This window comes from Brachionichthys hirsutus, chromosome 1, assembly GCF_040956055.1.
Source record: "Brachionichthys hirsutus isolate HB-005 chromosome 1, CSIRO-AGI_Bhir_v1, whole genome shotgun sequence".
Taxonomy (NCBI): domain Eukaryota; kingdom Metazoa; phylum Chordata; class Actinopteri; order Lophiiformes; family Brachionichthyidae; genus Brachionichthys; species Brachionichthys hirsutus.
The window spans coordinates 7,531,353-7,550,515 of NC_090897.1; the positions used below are offsets into that span (position 1 = coordinate 7,531,353).

Genomic DNA, 19,163 nt, shown 5'->3' on the forward strand with positions numbered 1-19,163 from the left:
GCATATCATTGGATTTAAATGTAAACAGCTACAAGATGTGAAGTAATGCTTCACAGAAAGTATGGCAAATATTTACTTTTGAAATAAATGGATTCTTTAAAATAAATATTTGTGATTGATAGTTTAATTTTGAACAGAGACACAAAGAAATATATAATACTTCATACAAAATTATGGCTACTATCATATTAGCGATGAAATGTCTCTGGATTCATCATGGACGAGCAAAATGTCACATTAAATTACTTTTCATATCACAAGCTGAAAACAACTTTTAAAGATCTCCATACCATAGGAATTTATTCTAAGAAAAGTTTTCAAAAAACAGTCGATTTGTAAACAAAATACAAACAAAATTAATTGCTGCTATTGTAACTCATAAAAAAAAGGTAGAAAAGAGCAGAAATGCACTATGTGATATATCAATCCACAGGTCGTTTTTAATTTTAATTAAAGCGTCAGATATTAAAACTTTACAACAGATGATATGAAAAATGTACAACATTTTCTCTCTTTTTTTTCCCCAGGGACGTCTATACAGCTGGCAAAAAAATACCTCCAATGCCTTTTTGTTTGGCTTTGGCAGTGCAACAAATTGGCTCTGCTAGTTTTCTTTTTACTTTCTTTTTTTTACAGTATGAAGGAGCAGAGTAAAAATACATCAATCCCCAAACCATTTGGCTTTGATTCAGACATTTGTTTTTACCATAAAATATCCCCTTTGTTACACAAAATAAAAACATAATTTAACTGTTAAACATCTGAACAAATAGATTAAAGATGATGTTTTTTTGGGGGGGTGCCAGGCAAATCAGGGTTGATTACTGGATAGAGGAGGTCTCGTCTCTCTCCACGCTACACAACATGTACAGCAAATTACAGCTACAGTTTGATGTGATGACATGAATGATTTATGGCAGTTTCTATCTTTGTCTGTTCAGTCGGTCATCCAGAGATCCGTGTCCAAAGACCTGTTTTATTTTCAGTCCCCCCCCCCTCAAGACATTGTCTGCATTTATGACATGGTTTAATGTGTTCAAATATCACTGGGCCTCCAGTGGTACACGATCTGATCAACCATTTCCTCCCTGCCATTGTCCAACGATTACATTTAAGAGACTCGATAGGTGAAAGAGAAAGGTTGGCATAAAGTCTCACTATACACTGGCCAGTGTGGAAACAAAGACTCGTGATTTACTGGTTTCTAGGAAGAATCCTCTTAGTCAATCAGTCCAGACAAGAGCTCGTAGAAATCCTTTTTGTTGAGGCGCATTTAAAATGTTCTTCTGCTGCACTGAGCTAACAAGTCAGGTGACTTAAATAAAGCTTTATAGTTAAATAAAACACTGAAAGACAAGTCTTTCAACAAACTTTGGGCCAAATCAGCTTAAATTGACAACTGAAAGCCGTCACCGACAAACTAATCAACAATCACTGGGCACTCTAACCGGCTCCTATGACAGACAGCCCAGTTAACATGTTCACCTCCTGTACATACGTGTGCATATCCGTCTAGAACAATGGACAAATTCTTTGTATAACATTCTAAATCTTACACACTTCTTAAGTGCAACTTAGAAAAGCAACGTGGAATGATGCTTTTATTCTATGCCTGTTCTTTGAGATGGGATTTTCATTTGGCTCAGTAAATGCTAACCTGGGACAGAACCTGAGCATGGGCCTGAATTTGGGAGGGGTGTGGTTGCTGTGAGGCCGGCTGAGGGCTGCCAAGTGATGCAGAGCCTCCGACTGAATGGGGTGTACCAGGAGACTGCTGGGGTGGGGAACACTGGGACTGGTGCTGCTGTTGTTGTTGTTGTTGTTGTTGTTGTTGTTGTTGTTGTTGTTGCTGCTGCTGCTGCTGGAGATGCTGAATCTGCTGCTGATGTAGCTGATGCTGCAACTGCATGTGCTGCAGCTGCAGTTGCTGTTGCTGCTGCTGTTGCTGCTGCTGTTGCTGTTGATGCTGTTGCTGTTGCTGTTGCTGCTGCTGCTGCTGCTGCATGTGGTGCTGCTGCAGCTGTTGCTGGAGGTGGTGTTGGAAATGCTGATGCTGCATCTGCTGCTGGATCTGCTGGTGATGCATCTGCTGCTGCTGCATCTGATGGTGCTGAAGATGCTGCTGCATCTGCTGCTGCTGCTGGAGCTGCTGCATCGCATGCTGCTGCACTGGTGGCATGGGTGGACTCATCTGAGACACTGCTGTGGACTGGGCACCTGCCACCATGCCACCTCCAGAACCCATCTGGCCAAGCATCTGTGGTGACATCCCAGGGGACATGTTCTGATGGGAGACTGTTACAGAGGTCACGATTTGATTGCCTCCTAGTCTCATCTGCAGAGGTTTTGGTGCAATGGCCCTTGGCAGGGCTTGTTGAAGGGCCTGTGAAGCTGATGACATGGAGGGGTGGTGGTTTAGGGTCGATGGTAGCACCAGGCCTGGGGAAAGACTGGTGGAGGCCAGAGTCTGCTGTACTGAGCGGATAGTCTGGGCCTCAGCTGATTCTGCTGCAGCCTGAAGAGACAAACATACAATAATATTAATCATAATAATAATCAATAAATAAATAAAAACATCCAAACTTCTGCGAAGCAATAATTTTGAAATAAATAAATCTAAATTGAAAACGAATACTGCATAGTTTTTTAAACCACATAGTTTTACTTGGTTGTGTCATTACATTATAAGAGTATAACAATATAATAAGAAACCTTGAAAAGAAATCTGAAAAATTCTGATTCAGTCAACAATCGCACATTTGCCAGGTGTAAAGAAGAAACAGTTTCTCACCTTGGAAACCAAGCTGGCACGGTATGCAGCAAGTGCTTTCAAATATTCCTTTTTCGCAGCTTCTGTTTTACTTTTGTAAACCTGTGATAACAAAAGAAATGACACGTGAACAAGATCTTCTTTTGAACGAGAGATTATTCCTGCTAATACCATAAGAATCTAAGACATCGTTATTCTAATCACAATCTGTGTATACAGTAAATGTGCTACTTATATGAATCTGGATATGCATTGATGTTAGTCCAGCTCCTGTCAACTACTCTAAATTAAATTTTTGACCATTTTACCATTTGCTCATTTGTAGTACCTGTTTCTGCTCTTCTCCCAGGCCGTCCCACATGGAGGCCACAATCTTGGACACCTCTCCAAAGGTGGCGTTGGGATTCTGACCCTTGATAGCGGCCTGGGTGTCTCTGAAGAACAGAGCATAAGCTGAAACTGGCTTTTGAGGCTCATTGGGATCCTTCTTCTTCTTCTTCTTTGGAGTCTTGGGTTTCTTTGTGGGATCTATGGGTGCTGGTCTCTTCTCACCAATGACCTGCATTGATTCAAAAAGTAAAAATAAAATCATTAAAATGTCTAACATCAGCAGGATAATGCCTTACGATTGTTATTTAATACAGGAATTCAGTTTCTCACCCGGTTGCCTTCATCCTGGTCGTCTTCATTGATGGAGCTGGAGGGAGATGGTGTAGCAGATTTGCTGGCGGGTGGGGATGGGGAAGTATGGGTGATGTTGGGCCCCGCCATGTTTAAGCTCAGCTGTGTGTTGAGTTGAGTTTGGTTGATAGTCGTCAGTTGATTCCGTGACATCATCCCATTGGGGCCGTTCATGCTGATGATGGACTTCATTACCATGGCTGGGTTGGGTGGGTACTGGCGAATGTGTCCTGGTCCAACATTCTGTAAAGCAATTTATATATATTTTTTAAGAAAAGGAGGCTTGTTGCGGAAATAAGAATCACATGTAATAATTGAGTACTTCATCCACATGTGGTTCTGTCTGCACAGAGTTTCACCTCATTTCTATAGCCTAGATATTTCTATCCACAGTAGTACACAATACAGACACAAAGCTTGAAATGGTGCATGTCTTTAAAAGAGAGGAAATCGGGTCACTGGGTTCTTTGCATTGTTATGTGGAAGATCACATTTCATAATGTCCTTGGTCACAAATATCTCTCTATTACAGACCATGATAAATTATCTTGACACCCAAAGAGGCAACTTTATAAGCCAGTAAAAGATGGTTACCCAGCTCAGTTAATTCACGTCACAACTTTGCCGTACAGCAATGTGTGACACAGCTTCTGACTGGCTGGTCCCAGGAGGGAGAACAGTGAATTCAGTTCTCCAAGCTCTTGTGCACCTCCTCAAATGCCACAATGACAGGACTGAGTCCTAGTTTGTATGCGTGGAGGTACATGCTGGTTTAGTTTGAAGTGGCCACAAGTCCACATGCTTTGGTATAATGTTACTTTAAGATTATAACTATGCCAAGTAGTGTTTTGTACAATCAACTCCATAAATAAAGTCTCAAAGTGGGAGGATTGAGAGCATTGAAGACATCCCCTCCTTTATACATCCATGTAATCATGTAATCACATGTTTTACTTTTTTTTCCTCCCTCTGGTTAAACATTTGGGTCTTAAGAGATTCAAATGCATAATGTTTGCAGTGACTGCGGTGAGGATGAAATTACAAGTACTGCCAGCTCCCCAGAGGGAATACGGATCAGAGAGCCAGCAGAGCTGGCATGACACAGAGGAAAGGACATGGACACAACAGAAAAGGTGATTTGTTCTCCCTGGGTACATCCATCTTGTATTCAGCAGCACAAACCCAATCTCTTCCAACATCAGCACATCATAAACCTGCACACCTGGTTTTATTGAAAGAACCTTATGAATACACCCGTCTTCAAAAACAATATTGTAACACTATTTCATACAGAAACAAATTAGATCCACAATCCATTTCTTTCTCATATGCCATGCCTGCTTGCTTATCGTAAATACAGTCTATGAAGTGAGAGTGGATTTATATTTACATGTGTGAAGAAGACTCTGCAAAGAAATTGAAGACATATTGTTTTCATTCTTCAAATGTCTGTGCTTTCCTTTTTCTTGAAATAAAAGCTACGAAAGCCCTCCTGTAACCAAAGTGACTGATTTACATATCTGTAGCACATCATGCTTCAAGTGTTGTTGTCATCTTCATTACAGAGAACACGATGGTTCGCAGTTTGGTCTCTGCTCACTGTGGACATCAAAGATGGACACACTGAGCTCATTAGTTGTGGCCATCTGTATAATAAATACTGTTGCCCAATCTCAATGATGCCGTTTTGACTTGGAGCAATTGCCCATTCTACTATTTGTTTGGAATATGGTGATTTCTTCCAAATGACCTTTGGGTATTGTGCGTTGAAAAAAAAACATGCACTCGTGACCACAGTTAAAACTCTTGATCATGTCACTGTCAACAGCCTGCTAAATGTCTCATTTCATTTCATCATATTGCAGCAATAATCGGCGCAGCAGCAATTTTGCTTCTGCCCTCCGTGTAACAAAAGAATGATGTCAGTGAAACCCCAACGTTAGCAAGCCTGATTAGAATAAAAAGATAACAGCTAATAGCACAGCAGTGAAAATCATCCAAAGTAACTGTTGCTTTGATTGTGAATATGAATCTGTTACCAAGATGTTTATTTATGTCCCTTTGCATTTGCATTTTGATTGCGGTATTGCCAGCAGTCATAGGAGATGCAGAACTAGATATCGTAAATCTGCCCTTATCTTGAGCACACAATGTCCAGATGTGCCCTCTTTATTCAGATCCGTGTGTGTCTAGGTGGATTGTCTTTGTGTTTGTACGTCAAACACTAGCAAGCTGAAATCTACTCCAAAACCAATTAGTTTAATATGTATTATATTTTTTGTTAACATTCTCTATCGTGTTGTTTTGACTGTGAATGCTGAAAAACAAAAACATAACGATGTCAAGGATGAGCTGGAAAAAAAAGCTTGTTTTATACATAATTTTTCCCCTCATCCATAGTAAACACTCCACACAGAGCAGAGTATGATGCATTCTGAAAACTCATGATAAAAACCCTTTACACAAGACACACAAGCCAACAAACGGACCAGCTGGACTCAAAATGCAACATAACGCATTCTCCAAGTGATACAAATCTTGACACCGATGTCAATAAAAGACGACTTCAATATGTTCTTAAAGATATTGGAAATCAGAATTTGGGCAGAATGTATGAACAGTGGCACCATGCACTGAGCTGTAAAAGGCTGAAAAGAATGTTAACAAGTTCAATTTCCATTCAATCAATGCCAGAGCTCTTGGAAATGTTCCATGGCAGGAGAGGGGTAAAATCATCTATATGGTAATTATAAGGATGAATCCCTGGTAACTTTTGCCAGCATGAAAGGTCAGTCCTATTAAAGATAGTTTATCAGTGCTGTGCACATATTCCTTTACGCGGCTTCTAAACGGGTACATCACTTTATTTTTTTCCTCGGTTTTCAGCAACCTGCTGAAGCCTGTGCTTAAGCCAAATGAGAAAAATGGAATTTTGAATGCCAGTAAAGGCTATAATAGCAAGACGATAAATTGTTTTCTTTCTTGCTTCCCTCTCTGAGTTGAACGCACTTCTCTGTCTTCCTCTCTCTCTCTGGTGAGAAAACTCACTCCATCTCTCCAACCTCTAATCTAACCCCCACTTAAAAACAAATCTCCCCCCCCCACCCCCCCCCTTCTCCCAACATCCTCTCTAAGGCCACTAGGTTTCCTCCCCCTTAGTCCAATACAGGCATTGACCCATACCTCTTTCCATCATTTCTCCTGATGCATTGTGGGTATTTAAAACTTGTCTAACATGACATCATTTCATTTTGAGAGCTGCCTGAGAAAAGTAAATTACAGAATCAATCATGCAGAAGGTCAAGCTGAGACTTCATTACAAGTATTGCATGCTTGCATGAATATCTTTCATTTCTGACTGACCCAATATGTCACAATAGCTGTCTGTTGAGAGAGAAAAGAAAAAAGAAACAGTGAGAGGGAAAAAAAATCCACTCTCTTAAATTGATGTACAACTCATGTCAATGCTTCTTGGCTTGTAAGGGAGATAAGAGGGAAGGGTAGAAAAACATGACGGCGCTCACATTTTCCATTTAATTCAGCATATACTCGATTTGTCCAGCCAAACTGCAGGTATTTTACTCCCTGGAAAGCTACACAATATCACTGCATATCAAATCACAAGAACAAACAACTAGACATGGACTTTTTCAGTTTTCCTTTCATCGCGCATGATGCAACTCCCACACACTATTTTGTATTGAATCGAAGCACATCTTTGCTACTGAAAAACTAATGGCATGTGAAAAAAGGTAATTGAAAATAATAAATCCATAATATATCACCACATAGTGGTGAATACAGCAGGGCAGATATATCCTAAATATTGATTTTAAGCTTTGAAACGCAATCACAGAGGACATTTCAGTGTATTCTTACAAGAATTTTCTGAAATGGGCTGAAGGCACCAGGTGTTTTTTTGAAATAGAACCCAGAGACCCTTGCTGTGTAGAAGGGGGAAAATGGAGAAGAAATTGTGAATAAAGCAATACTGGCAGCTCTAACACCAATACTATTTGGCGCTATTGAGATGCAATCACAAATCAGGAGGACACATGCTGGGAGACAAAAATGAGAGTCAGAAGCTTGTTAGGAGAGCAGATTAAATAAATAATGACTTCAGATTCAGGGCTTCCCAGGCAGATTGCAGTTGAGAAAATGTATTTCTCTTTGTAGAAATTGGCCAAATTGCAAGACATATGCTGAGCATTGTGGGGAGTAGAATTAGCCGAGCACCAGGCAATGCAATGACAAGGAAGAGGCTTTTGAAAATACCCCAGGTATATTCACTGGTTAGGTTTCTCATTAAATTCTGATAAGAGACAGACTTACTCACACACAGAATGCTTTTCACCAGTACGCTTGTATACAGAGCAGAAAACCAAGATGAGTTTTTGAGAAACATGAGAAGGGTGGCTTGATGAAAAATGTAATTGCAATAGTGCACCATTTATTTGTTTGTCCCTGCAGCCATAATAAATAAGACCGGCTGTAATGATGTTTATAAGATTGTCATTCCTTTATCAGTGTGCTGACAAAATGACAAAACACCTCTCTTACGGCTTTTGTAAATCATCGTCTCAATATACAAAATAATGTGAACACTGTTACATATCTCATTTAAAATTTGCATTAATCAGAAATGGCAGATAAATAGATTTTCCAAGGCACAAGACTTCCAGGGATCAATCCCATTTACAGGAGAAATGAAGAGCCATGATGAGCCTTCCTGCGGTACAATGTGTGATGACTGATAACGAGTGAGCAGTGTGCCGATGACAATGCCACGAGGCCAGGAGCATAAACCGACATTCTTCCTTCAGTTTTTAATAGAGTCTCTGCACAATCAGAGACATGAGCCATGCAAATGGTGTTAAAGAGGAATAATGTTTGAGAATCAAATCTAATCCTCCTGCAAGTCGTGAGAACAGTCCTGAATGTAATCGTGTCAAGGTTCCGTTTCTTCCTGATGTAGAAAGCTTAACTGACCATGAAATGAAAATTCTTTAGGCAAAATACTTCTGGGGCTCACTTTAATGTATGAAGCAGAGCTGTTTTAAAAGCCCCAATTATTTTACATGCCAGAAGCGAGGGAGCAGGAAAACGCTGTAAAATGTTACTGCGTCTTCTCATATGGAATGTAAATAAATACCTGTAACATCAGTGTGATTCAACAAATGTGTCGAAGGGAGGGTCTAAAACAAGATTTATTCACATAGATAAAATAACTATGGCACCTCTCCTTGATGTAATGTCTTTTATGGTTCAAAAAGCAAAATGCAGCATCAACACTGTCATCTCGCAAATCATTCCTTTGTCCATTTATTTCTTTTCTCCTAAACGAGTCTTCCATTTCTTTTGGTAATAGGTCTGAGACAACTAGTCATCCAGCGACATTTCCATTTTTCCTCTTCAATGCTTCTATGATTGTGGCATTTGAAAACGCTTTTCCACCCCAAGACAACAATCAGACAATCCATCGCACATAACAGTGTCAATGTAAAGAGTGTGATCAAATTGTTTACTGTCCTGTTTGATCATTTTGTATTAGAGACCAAGGACACCAAGTTAAAAAAAATATATTCACCCACTCCTTCATTTGAGGGTAATTCTCTGTAGTACAAACACGAACATTATGCTGAGCTACAAATGAAGCATGTGTCTTTTTCTTAGACCTCTTGCGACATTGGCCAGAAGAGTCCCTGAGCATTCACATCACAAGAAAGGCTTCTGGAGGGAACATGAATAAATATGAACGCGGGGACTCTTGGACTCTGTGTTCACTGTCCTTCTGGCGCTTTGTACTGTTACACTTTTGATCTATTCTGCTCACCTTATAAAAGGGGATATTGCACATTGTGTGTCATTTTTTTTCTTCTTTTTAATCTCCAGTTAAGTCACATAATATCTTGACATTTATTCAATGTGATCACGCACCTCCTGGATAGTAAACAAGGCCAGATGCTGTGCCAGATGCACTGAAAACAGGAGGCATACAAAAACTGTGAAGGTGACATTATGATTAAGTAGAAGGTCTCATTCAAGGACTGATGCTTCTTATGTTAGGGGTCTCCAATACTATTTGTTTATAAAGAAGACCTCTATTTAAAATGTATCCATGAAAACCACATTTAGAGCAGTAGCTGCAAGGACAAGTAAGACATTTACTGTCCCTACACTAGTACCGAGTGTGTTGACAAATGACTTGCTGATTTAGTAGTGGTGAGAATGCATATCAGTGCTCACCACAGTCTGGCCATTGTTGACATGTATCCCTTCCTGGTCCATCATGTTGCGAGAGATGGTAATCGAGGGCAGATCCAGACTTTGAGGAGGGAAATTGGGGATTAATGGTCCCCTGTGTGCGATGGGGAGCTCTGGCATTGCTGGGAAAGGTGAATCCATATCTGATAGACCCAGACCAGACTCTATCTCAGGCGGAGGAGTAATGGGAGGGATCTCAAACTCTTCATCTCCCAGGCTGGGTGTATGAAACGTCTGCAAAAAGGGAGAAAGGAAGTAGAAAATGATGAAATCCAACAACACAAAACAGCCAGCAAACACGGGTGGAGGTCTGCTTTGTCTAACATGCAGAAGCAAACCTCAGGGATTAAATCGCACAACTTTGTTTAAGAGAGGGACTGTTTTAGTGGAGAGTCTATTAAGTGCACCGAGATGTAACATTTCCTAAGTCCACTTTGAGGGAAAAGTAGTGTGACAGAAGATGTCAAAAGCAAAAAATATCAAGTAGCAATCATGAGAGAGAGAGAAGATGCATGATAAAAGCCCTTAATCTTCAGGATGGAAGATGTTGGGTTGAAGTGCAGTGAAAATACACGTCACAGGGAGATGGGTTTAAAGAACATTTTCAAAGATTATTACGCTTGGCCAGAAGTATTTCTTTTTGTTCCCCATGCCTGCACCCTTGAATCTGCTCATCAAACATCCTAATCCCTCTGCTTTTTGAATTAAAGCTTTTGGTCACACTTAATTTGCTTATATGCCTTCTTGAAGATGAGGCTGTTCACCTACTTGGGTCTTGTTTTCATCTGCACATTGCATTAAGCTCTTCCCTGGAAACCCAATATCCTCACAATGACCACACAGCAGGTCCACAAGCAGCAGAAAACAGGGACACAACTGCTAGCTGTCTGAGGCGTTGGGCCTGGCAACTGTTAAATTGTCGAAAACCTCTTCAGAGCATGGATTTCTGATGAAAAGGGTTATGATTTCAACTGCAGACACTTTGCATACTGCTTGAAAGCATAGCGGCCTGAGACTACAATCAGGTTAAGCTCTCCGCATCGCTGGGTCTGCTGTAAAGCATTTGAAATGAAACAAAGAGAGCAAGAAGAAACGACAACAAAAATGAAGTGTAGGTTTGTCTCATATACTTGTATAGCACTCTTTTGGCCTATTTTTAAAGCCGTAACCTCATCGTCAGCATTGAATCATGTGTTAAAAAATAAAAATCATTACAGGGCTTGTCCTATAAGAAAATATGTTTTACCCCAAAATAGGTAAAGATTGTCTAATTTCAAAAATAGAAACCTGATATTGAGAATTTCCATCAGAGACAACAAAGATAACCTGGCATGGCTTCCATGTCAATGGCAGATAGAATTGAAGAAATATGCCACCACCGCCATTGATTAGGGACTATTAATGAGCCCCTCGCTTGCTTTAGCACACAGACACTTAAAACTAATTCACTGGCTACTCAGGGCAGCTTTCGTGCCAAGCACTGATGAATGCCAGTGGCAGACACAAGAAATAGAGCTTTCATTCCCTCCTTTTCTTTCCATTTTCCTGCTCCTTACCAACATTTGACTCTTCAGTGCATGCTTCACGGCTAGAGAATCAGTTCTCCTTTCAGAAGGTGCTGAGCTCATATTCATCACAGCCCTGGATTCTGGTGACACAGAGGGCATAATAAATAAAGAACACCTTCAGAAGGAACTCCATGTCCTCTGCTGTCATAGGACTTGTCATAGTTTGAAACAACCCCTAGTTCAGCAGCATGTGAAGCTGGTGTAAAAAAAATAGAAAGCAAAAACTGTCATGGACAAAATCATCATAGCTTTTATTCACATTTTTCCAATGGCTCCTGTGGAGAAGGGATGAACTCCACACCAGTCTTTAGATCTATGAGTTCAGTCTCCTCGGAATCATCTCATGCAGCAGTCAGTAAACAGTCAGTAAACAGCACCACACAACTGTAATCTGTCTCACAGTACAGTATCTGCTGCGATCGTGCCTCTACCCGAGTCATATTCACTCAGCAGACTGATATTTGCTCACATTTATCCACATGAGCTCTTGCAGCAACGCTTTAGGGGTGGGGAACACATTTTTATTTATTTTTTTACTTTGCCGGTCTAAGTACTATGTTCTGATGTAACTACGCATCTTTTTCTTCAACTGTGGTAAATCAGCGTTCAGCCATATGGACAATTGGAGTCTGTATGTTGGTACAAAGTGGCTTGGATTAACAGAGCCTTCCTGCAGATTTGTGATACCGGGGAAAAAAGGTTGGCTGAAGTGAGCTCCACTTTGTAGGGGAGCAGCAACAGCATGCCCTGAGACCTTTAAGAAAAACATTACAAGACATTGTGACGGAAGAGTGGATTGTTGGTGTTGTCTGACAGAGTGGAAGTAGAGCCTTTTTAGTTTAATTTTAAATACTGTGGGGGAGTGACAATAGGGTAACATCAGAAGCAGACTGTGCTAGATTGTCTGTTTTAGTTAACGATGATACAAATCAACATCTGCACCAAGGGCACTCGTAATGGAGACGGCGTTTGTGGGGATACGGAACATGTCAGCTGTCTGAAGAAAAGGCCCTCTCCTCAGGGAAGATGTGGAACATTTTACAAGAGCCCACAGAGTGTTACTGTGTTGCACACTGTCTGGTGTCATTTCACATGTAGCCAGTCTAATTCTACACCAGGAGCAGCTTAGGGGCTTTGATTGGAGATTAAGAGATGCACAATCCACTCTCTTTGCATCATCAGCCTGATTATCCATTTAAATTGTTTTGAAAGGCTCAGCAAAGCCCGGTGTTAGCTTGGGATATGCAGGCGTGCACATGTGTGTGTGTGTGTGTGTGCGTGTCTGTGTGTATGTCCAGTATTATGTGGATAAAGTATGACTTGTATCAGAGGGGCCTGATGTACCCAGCACACGCGACCTGAGCAGCTGTGTTAGAAGTTCTCAATCATTTCAGAGGGACGACCTGAATTATCTTGTGAAAAAAATAACACAATCAGAAAATACACTATGAAGATTAATTGGGTTTGCCTGCCACTCTATAGACCTGGTAAGCCTCCAGCCTAGAAACAAGTCAAAATCTTGCCCTTTTTTTTTTATAGGACAAATATTGTCAAATATTCACATATTTAAAAACGGGTGTTCTTCAAACTGACTCCGTCTCCCTCTCTACATCGACCTGCTCAGAGGTAGCTCTCTGCCGACCTCTGGAACCAACCTTTAAGCAAACTTCAGGTTATTTTCGTGAATGCTGCAGGGCGATGTATTGATGAACAGCACTGGAGAAATGCACACTTTTATTTTTCTCCCAGGATTCTTGAAAATATTGCAAGTTTATCATAAATATTTTCTTGCACAATTGCAGCGCTGTTGTACATTTGTTCTTTCTGTTGCTATCAAAATGTTATGCTCATTATTAGTAGCATGCTTATAATGTATATGATATGATAAATGAAACAATGTTTGCAACAATAGAAGGATACATGGAGGGAGACTGATGTGTGCAACTGAATTCTACCTTCCAATGTTTTGTCATTGTGCTCCGATGCTCTATGTGCTCTTTCAATTTCAGGACAAAGAGAAAGAAAAGGGCTTTTCGGGCAATATTCCCAGTCCTTCAATAAAAGTAGTAATGCAATTCACAGATGCAATAACCAAGACTTGTTAAAGGCAACAGCATGCAATTACTGCATATAATAGGCCTCCGAATCAATAGACGCAGGATTGAGGATCCTGTTTCAAATATATAGACAGGCAGAGTGCAGCTACTCAAATGACAACATCGACTATAGCACTCCTCATCAACATTACTTTAAATCTGGATCATTTGTTCTCCATTTCTACATATTTATAGTTCATTACATGTCTGTAATTTGATTGGGAAAGTAAAGGGATACATCAGAGTGAAACACAATTCCCGTTTGCAGTATCATTTTCCCTGAGGGAAGCAGGCAAGCTTTCTCTGCTAGGATGTATGCTTTACCAGGCACATCAAGGTCATCTTATCTCATCCTCTAAGTGCAGAAGGTAAATGATACATTACCCATTGAAACAGCAAATACAGATCTGCTGTTCAAAGGTAGAAGCAATCTGCCTTGAGCCCAAACACTTTGTTCTGACACACTGTAGCTGAATGTAAACCAGCTTATAATTATTATTTTTCTAACTATTTACAGTAAATCTTCCAACGAAAGAAATGTGGTTGTGAACAACATGCTATGAGAAAAAGTAGTGAAACGAAAACTCATGAGACAACAGACACAAATACTGTATACCAAATAAAACATAATTCCTCTTATGAATAAAGTTCTATTGATAAGCAAAAGGGGACAAAAAGAACTGTCAAGGGTCACTGGATTAAAGGTAACAATATGGAAATTGCTATACTGCAAAATAAAGTGTTGTGTTTTTAAGAGTGACACGTTTTGGAGTTTTCTTTGAATAATAAAGATCCAGACAAGGCGAGTTGTAGCTGGATATAAAGCATAAAACTACATGATGGATGTGTATTTTTTATGCCGTAACAGTCTGGTTTTATTTGAAAACAACAGATACCAAATAAATATACAGAAGCCTTACTGGCAAACTTGATATTCATCATAGAGCTTTCCTTTTCCTCTTTACGCTCATCCCAAGCCAGATGCAGACGTAGATTAAAATAGGAACTCAAACTGGAAATCACACTAATCTTACTTTAGCTCAGGTTGCAACAACACAATACTTTGGACACTCCATCAGTGGAACAGAAAAAAATCTAACCTATGACTTTGCGCTCTCGCCTACGCAGAATGCCATCTGTGTCCTTTACACTGGAAACAGTTGTTCCTTTTGATAAAATGCAAATGAGCCCCCCCCCCCAATCCCCAAAAAGGGAGCACCCCCTTCGCCAATTCCCCCATTGCTGCAGTGGGCCCTCACAGCTGGGGCTGAACAGCATCCAAACAGCTTGTGTCGGCGTGGTCCCCGTCACAGTGGGCCTCAGCAGCCAGGGGATGTGCCCACTCAGCGTAAATGTAGGGGAAAATTAAAGTCCTTCCATAACACTCATGGAAGCTGCCACTTCACAAACATGAGGTCACACACTTAATGCAATTTTGTGTGTAGCTGCAAGAGCATGATTGTCACAGTTACAACCCAACTGTCAAAGTGAATGAAAACAATAAGGTTAATGATGATATGTACACCTCAGTGTTTTGGATCAGTGCAATGTTGCTTTCTTTGGGCTTTGAAGCAACATCAATCTCCACTGCTAAACTGGCAGATATTGGCCCATCTGAAGTACAGAGGATGACGGGTATTTTTGGTGCACTTGTCTCTAATGACAGGGCAGCAAAAGAGGGTGGAAGGGGAATAGAATGAGTAAATTTAGCCCACTGTTCGGACTACTACTGCTCAAAGTGACTTATGTACTTCCAGAGAAACAGCAATTTATTTATTTCTTTTAACATGCCAGTACAGTACAGAGTTATTTCAGCATGCCCAAAGAAATAAACAGTCAGTGACATTTCACAGACATGGTCGGACTTAGAGTGGCAGAACTGGAGTCTCTTTGAAGCCCTTCATTATCATTAGAACTTTGAAAGGAGGGTGGAAACAAGCACTGGTATCCCGAGCTTTCTGGGATGTTTATTGTATCATGCAGTACAATCAAGAAAGTCAGGCCACATCAATGTCAGTTCTCAAAAGTAAGTATACGAGAGTGGAAGCTTTGATTTCTTGTATTTCTGTAAGGCTATTGTCTCAGGTGTGTCTCAGGACAGGCATCAGTTTAGCCAATAATGATGTTGCAAGTGACAAACACAATCTTTGCTGTTGTTTTAGGACACTACTGCGTGAAATACAGGTTTAGAGCTTACAAAATATGCTTTTACTGTTGTCACCTGGGAAATATTTCAAAGAGCAGGAGTATTTACAGACATAACACCTGCAAAAGCGACAAAATGAAGAGTTTTAGATACGCTACTTGGCAAATCAAGGAGACGAATGTACTTCACTGTATCTGAATCAGTGCAGACAACTTGTTTCCATTTGCTGCATTTCCCACGATCAAAAAGAAATGTAAATACGTAAAGCAAAAAAATACTCACATCACCAGCAGCGAGTAGGGCGCCATTCGCCTCTGCCATGTTCATGTAGTTGTTGTTATTCTGGAACTGCAAATGAAGACCAAAGGGACAATGAGTTCAGGGAGTCTAGATCATATCCAGTGCAACTCCAGCTCTCTCCACTATCGTAATAGACACCTGTCACTCAACACAGCCTGCCACACTTGTCTCTGAATGTTTACACATTGAGTTAACCCCTTTCTCGAGGTGCAAGAGCAGATTCTGCCACTCTGCCATTATTGTGACGCGATAAGAGGCATGTGAGAGGCCAATGCCAATTCAAACCTGGGTAATGAGAATCTGGTCTGGCTATTCAGCTCTTATGGAATGGCAATTAAGGATATGTTTGCATCACAAAGCCAAGTATCAAGATGCAGTGGCAGGTTATTAACTTCAAATAATCTAAGCGAGAGGAGTGATACAGAGGGGAATTAAGGAGAGGAGTGTTTTTAATATATAAGCAAAGTACATTTTGGTAAATGGGGGACGGGTTTTATAATTTATTTCATCACAAGAATTTTGACATTTAGAAATATTTTTCTTCTTTATTTTGGATCCATCCTGCTATGAAAATAGAACGTTACACACACAAATGCATCTGCTAGTATCAGAGGTAATAGCCAGCAGTAATACAATTGTAAATACCACAATGTAAAGGCACATTAGTGTTTAAGATAATTGATAAGTTATTATATCCTTGTACTTTGGTAACATGTTTTCACAACATATCCCACCTCCCCCCCCCAACCCATACATAGCCTGCTGGCAAAATGGCAGGCACTTCCTTTCTTTGGAGACACAACCATGCTGACAGGTAGGAACAATGGGACATAGAATGAAGAATTATGGGCTAGCAGCTGGGCCCAAGAGCACAATGCACCTCTCTGTGAGTGAGCAGTGCAAAACCCAGCCTACACGGCAAGGAGCAGAAAGAATCGCAGCACGTTTGGGTCTTCATGAGGTATCATTGACAGTACGGTTTAAACAAAGCTCTTAGTAATCACTTTGTGTGTTTATTACAACGTCACTTTCTTGCAACAGAAACAAATCATGACAAAATATAGGAGGGGGGGGGGACTTCTTATCAGGCAGAAGCCAAACAATAGTGGAAACAAATTAAGATTACCGCAAACTGAGAAGTGCATTAATATATTTTCTTGCCCTCTGTCTTTTTTTTTCTCTTTCTTTTACTCTGAGTGGTGAGAATGTGAATGTAATTACCGAAAGAACTGCTTCTAATCAACTGCAAAGTGTATCCATTAATTAGTCTATGCCCTGGAGAGAGAGTATGGAAGCAGCAGCAATGTTAACAGTGTTACGCACCAATGAGAAACCACAAGCACTGCTGGCGGTTCCTGAAGCAGGTGGTTTGTTCTGTCTAGACCTCCAGGGCCATTTGACCTGAAGCTGCCACACTAAACCATAGCTGACTTGAGCATTGGGGTTTTACATGTTGAAACAAATGCATTCAGAAATGTATAAACACTCTTACACGCAAGTGAGGAACATCTGCGAGTAGCTTTCACTCCTTCATTTCCCAGCTGTGTGTAACTTAGGGACATGACATGGCTGGGTTACGTCAGCCACTTGGCTGGTAATTAACCGTATGCTTCACTTATCTTGGAAGTGTCACTCCCCCCCCCCCCCCCCCCCCCCTCTTCTTTTAGATAACGAATTGAAGTCTCAGAGATACCCTTCTCTATTCAAGCACAAGGAACATTGTTCTGATTGTAGGTGAGATAGCGATTCGCACAGTGCCATCTTCTTTTTCATTCTTTTTCATGTTTGTATCTGGAGGAGGTTTGAGCAGACAATTGCTCTTCAATTGTAAATGGTTCACTGGAAATCACCAGGAGTATAGACTTCTCTTAAATCGTTACTACTGTTAATATTAATACTTTCCCATCTGTAGCCATGCCTAAAGTCGTTTTCACACCTGACCAAGCGGACTCGGTTCGATTGGGGAGCTGAAAGTCGCAACATTGTTGCATTTATCACTTTTTGTGATTCTGCTTTCACACTGTGATTTCTAAAGCGCACAGCACCTTCTGAGCAGCATCACATGGTTGGAAGGGGCGCTCGTCGACTGGACAAAGTAGGATGGGAAATACCTCCCTCTCCCATGTTTGTTTTGGTTTGGAATGTGCGCTGTACTTCCTCTACCCTAGCTGCACTGTGTATAGCGTTCGTACATTTGGTCCGGTGAGCTTTCACACCGCATACGAACTGAACCAGGGTTCACTTGCAAGCGAACAGAGACCCAAGTTTTCAGGTGGACCAGAGTTTGCTTGTTTGATCCGCACCAGAGTTCGGATGAGTTTTCACACCTGCCCAAATGAAGCGGACTATCCGATGAAACAAACTCTGGTCCGTTTAAAGCGGACCAAACAGCTCTGGTGTGAAAGCAAACATATTTGTGGCATTAAAAGCCGCACATTATACTCAAAGGTACTTTTGGATTCCGTACAGTAGATTCTGGCATTCATTTATTTAATGAAAATATAATCAAGTCCAAATGCAAAGTTTTGGGCAACTCTTTAGGCTCATGTTTACAGGTCCCTTTAAAAGCAGGTCCACATTCCCTCTGAGAACTGTGACAAGTATCCCAAGCAATGTCCTCAGAAACTGGTCTCAAGCCTCAACATTAAAAGCTGTACAAAGTGGCAACACAGCTAGGGTTGGAGACCTCAGCAGATGCCCACAACATAAATTAAGATTATTATTGTTATTCCTAATTTATTGTCGCATGCAGTGCCAATTGAGTGAAATGCCAGATCAAATTATCTGTGATTGGAAGGCTCACATGGTTGACAGTAAGGGATCTTGTGAAAATGGGTCACCACAGACAATGAAGTCTCTGTAAATAAAATGATGTGATGAGCTAGACAAGAGCTGGGCCAGCCATGCGAGGGGTTAAGGAATATTTACTGTGCACCGCGAAGCGTTCTGGAAACAGAGATGCAATTTAAATGAAGGATTGAATTACCTGACTTTTGTTAATTATAAGATCCTGAAAAAACAAACTGAACATAAATATATCAAACATCAATATAAAAGTAATTCTGGAATTAATGTTATTACCTCCGCCAAAGAGGTTATGCGTTTGACGCCGTTTGTCTGTTTGACCGTCTGTCTGCCTTTTTCTTAGCAGGATTATAGATAAACTGCTGGATGAATCTTGATGGAAAAAAAAGTGAAGACGGGTCCCATTCAATTTTGAAAGCCATTTTCCCAATTACTTAAAATGGAGGCTTTTTCAAAATAAAATCTTGTAAAATATGCTTTCATGTCACTCACTAAAAATCTGTCATAAAGGTGTTAGATATGCACCATCATGC

General features: G+C 40.6%; 1 protein-coding gene across 1 annotated transcript in view; it reads right to left on the minus strand.

Annotated features, from left to right (window-relative positions):
* Positions 1-1,642: 1,642 nt before the first annotated feature.
* tox3 (TOX high mobility group box family member 3) overlaps positions 1,643-19,163 on the minus strand; it is a 33,956-nt gene continuing 16,435 nt past the window's right edge. The window contains exons 2-7 of the mRNA XM_068741832.1: positions 15,808-15,873; positions 9,698-9,949; positions 3,431-3,694; positions 3,099-3,329; positions 2,792-2,872; positions 1,643-2,515 (exon numbers count right to left, since the gene is read on the minus strand). Of these exons, the coding sequence (XP_068597933.1) occupies positions 1,643-2,515; positions 2,792-2,872; positions 3,099-3,329; positions 3,431-3,694; positions 9,698-9,949; positions 15,808-15,873 (1,767 nt within the window). The remainder of the gene's footprint in view (positions 2,516-2,791; positions 2,873-3,098; positions 3,330-3,430; positions 3,695-9,697; positions 9,950-15,807; positions 15,874-19,163) is intronic.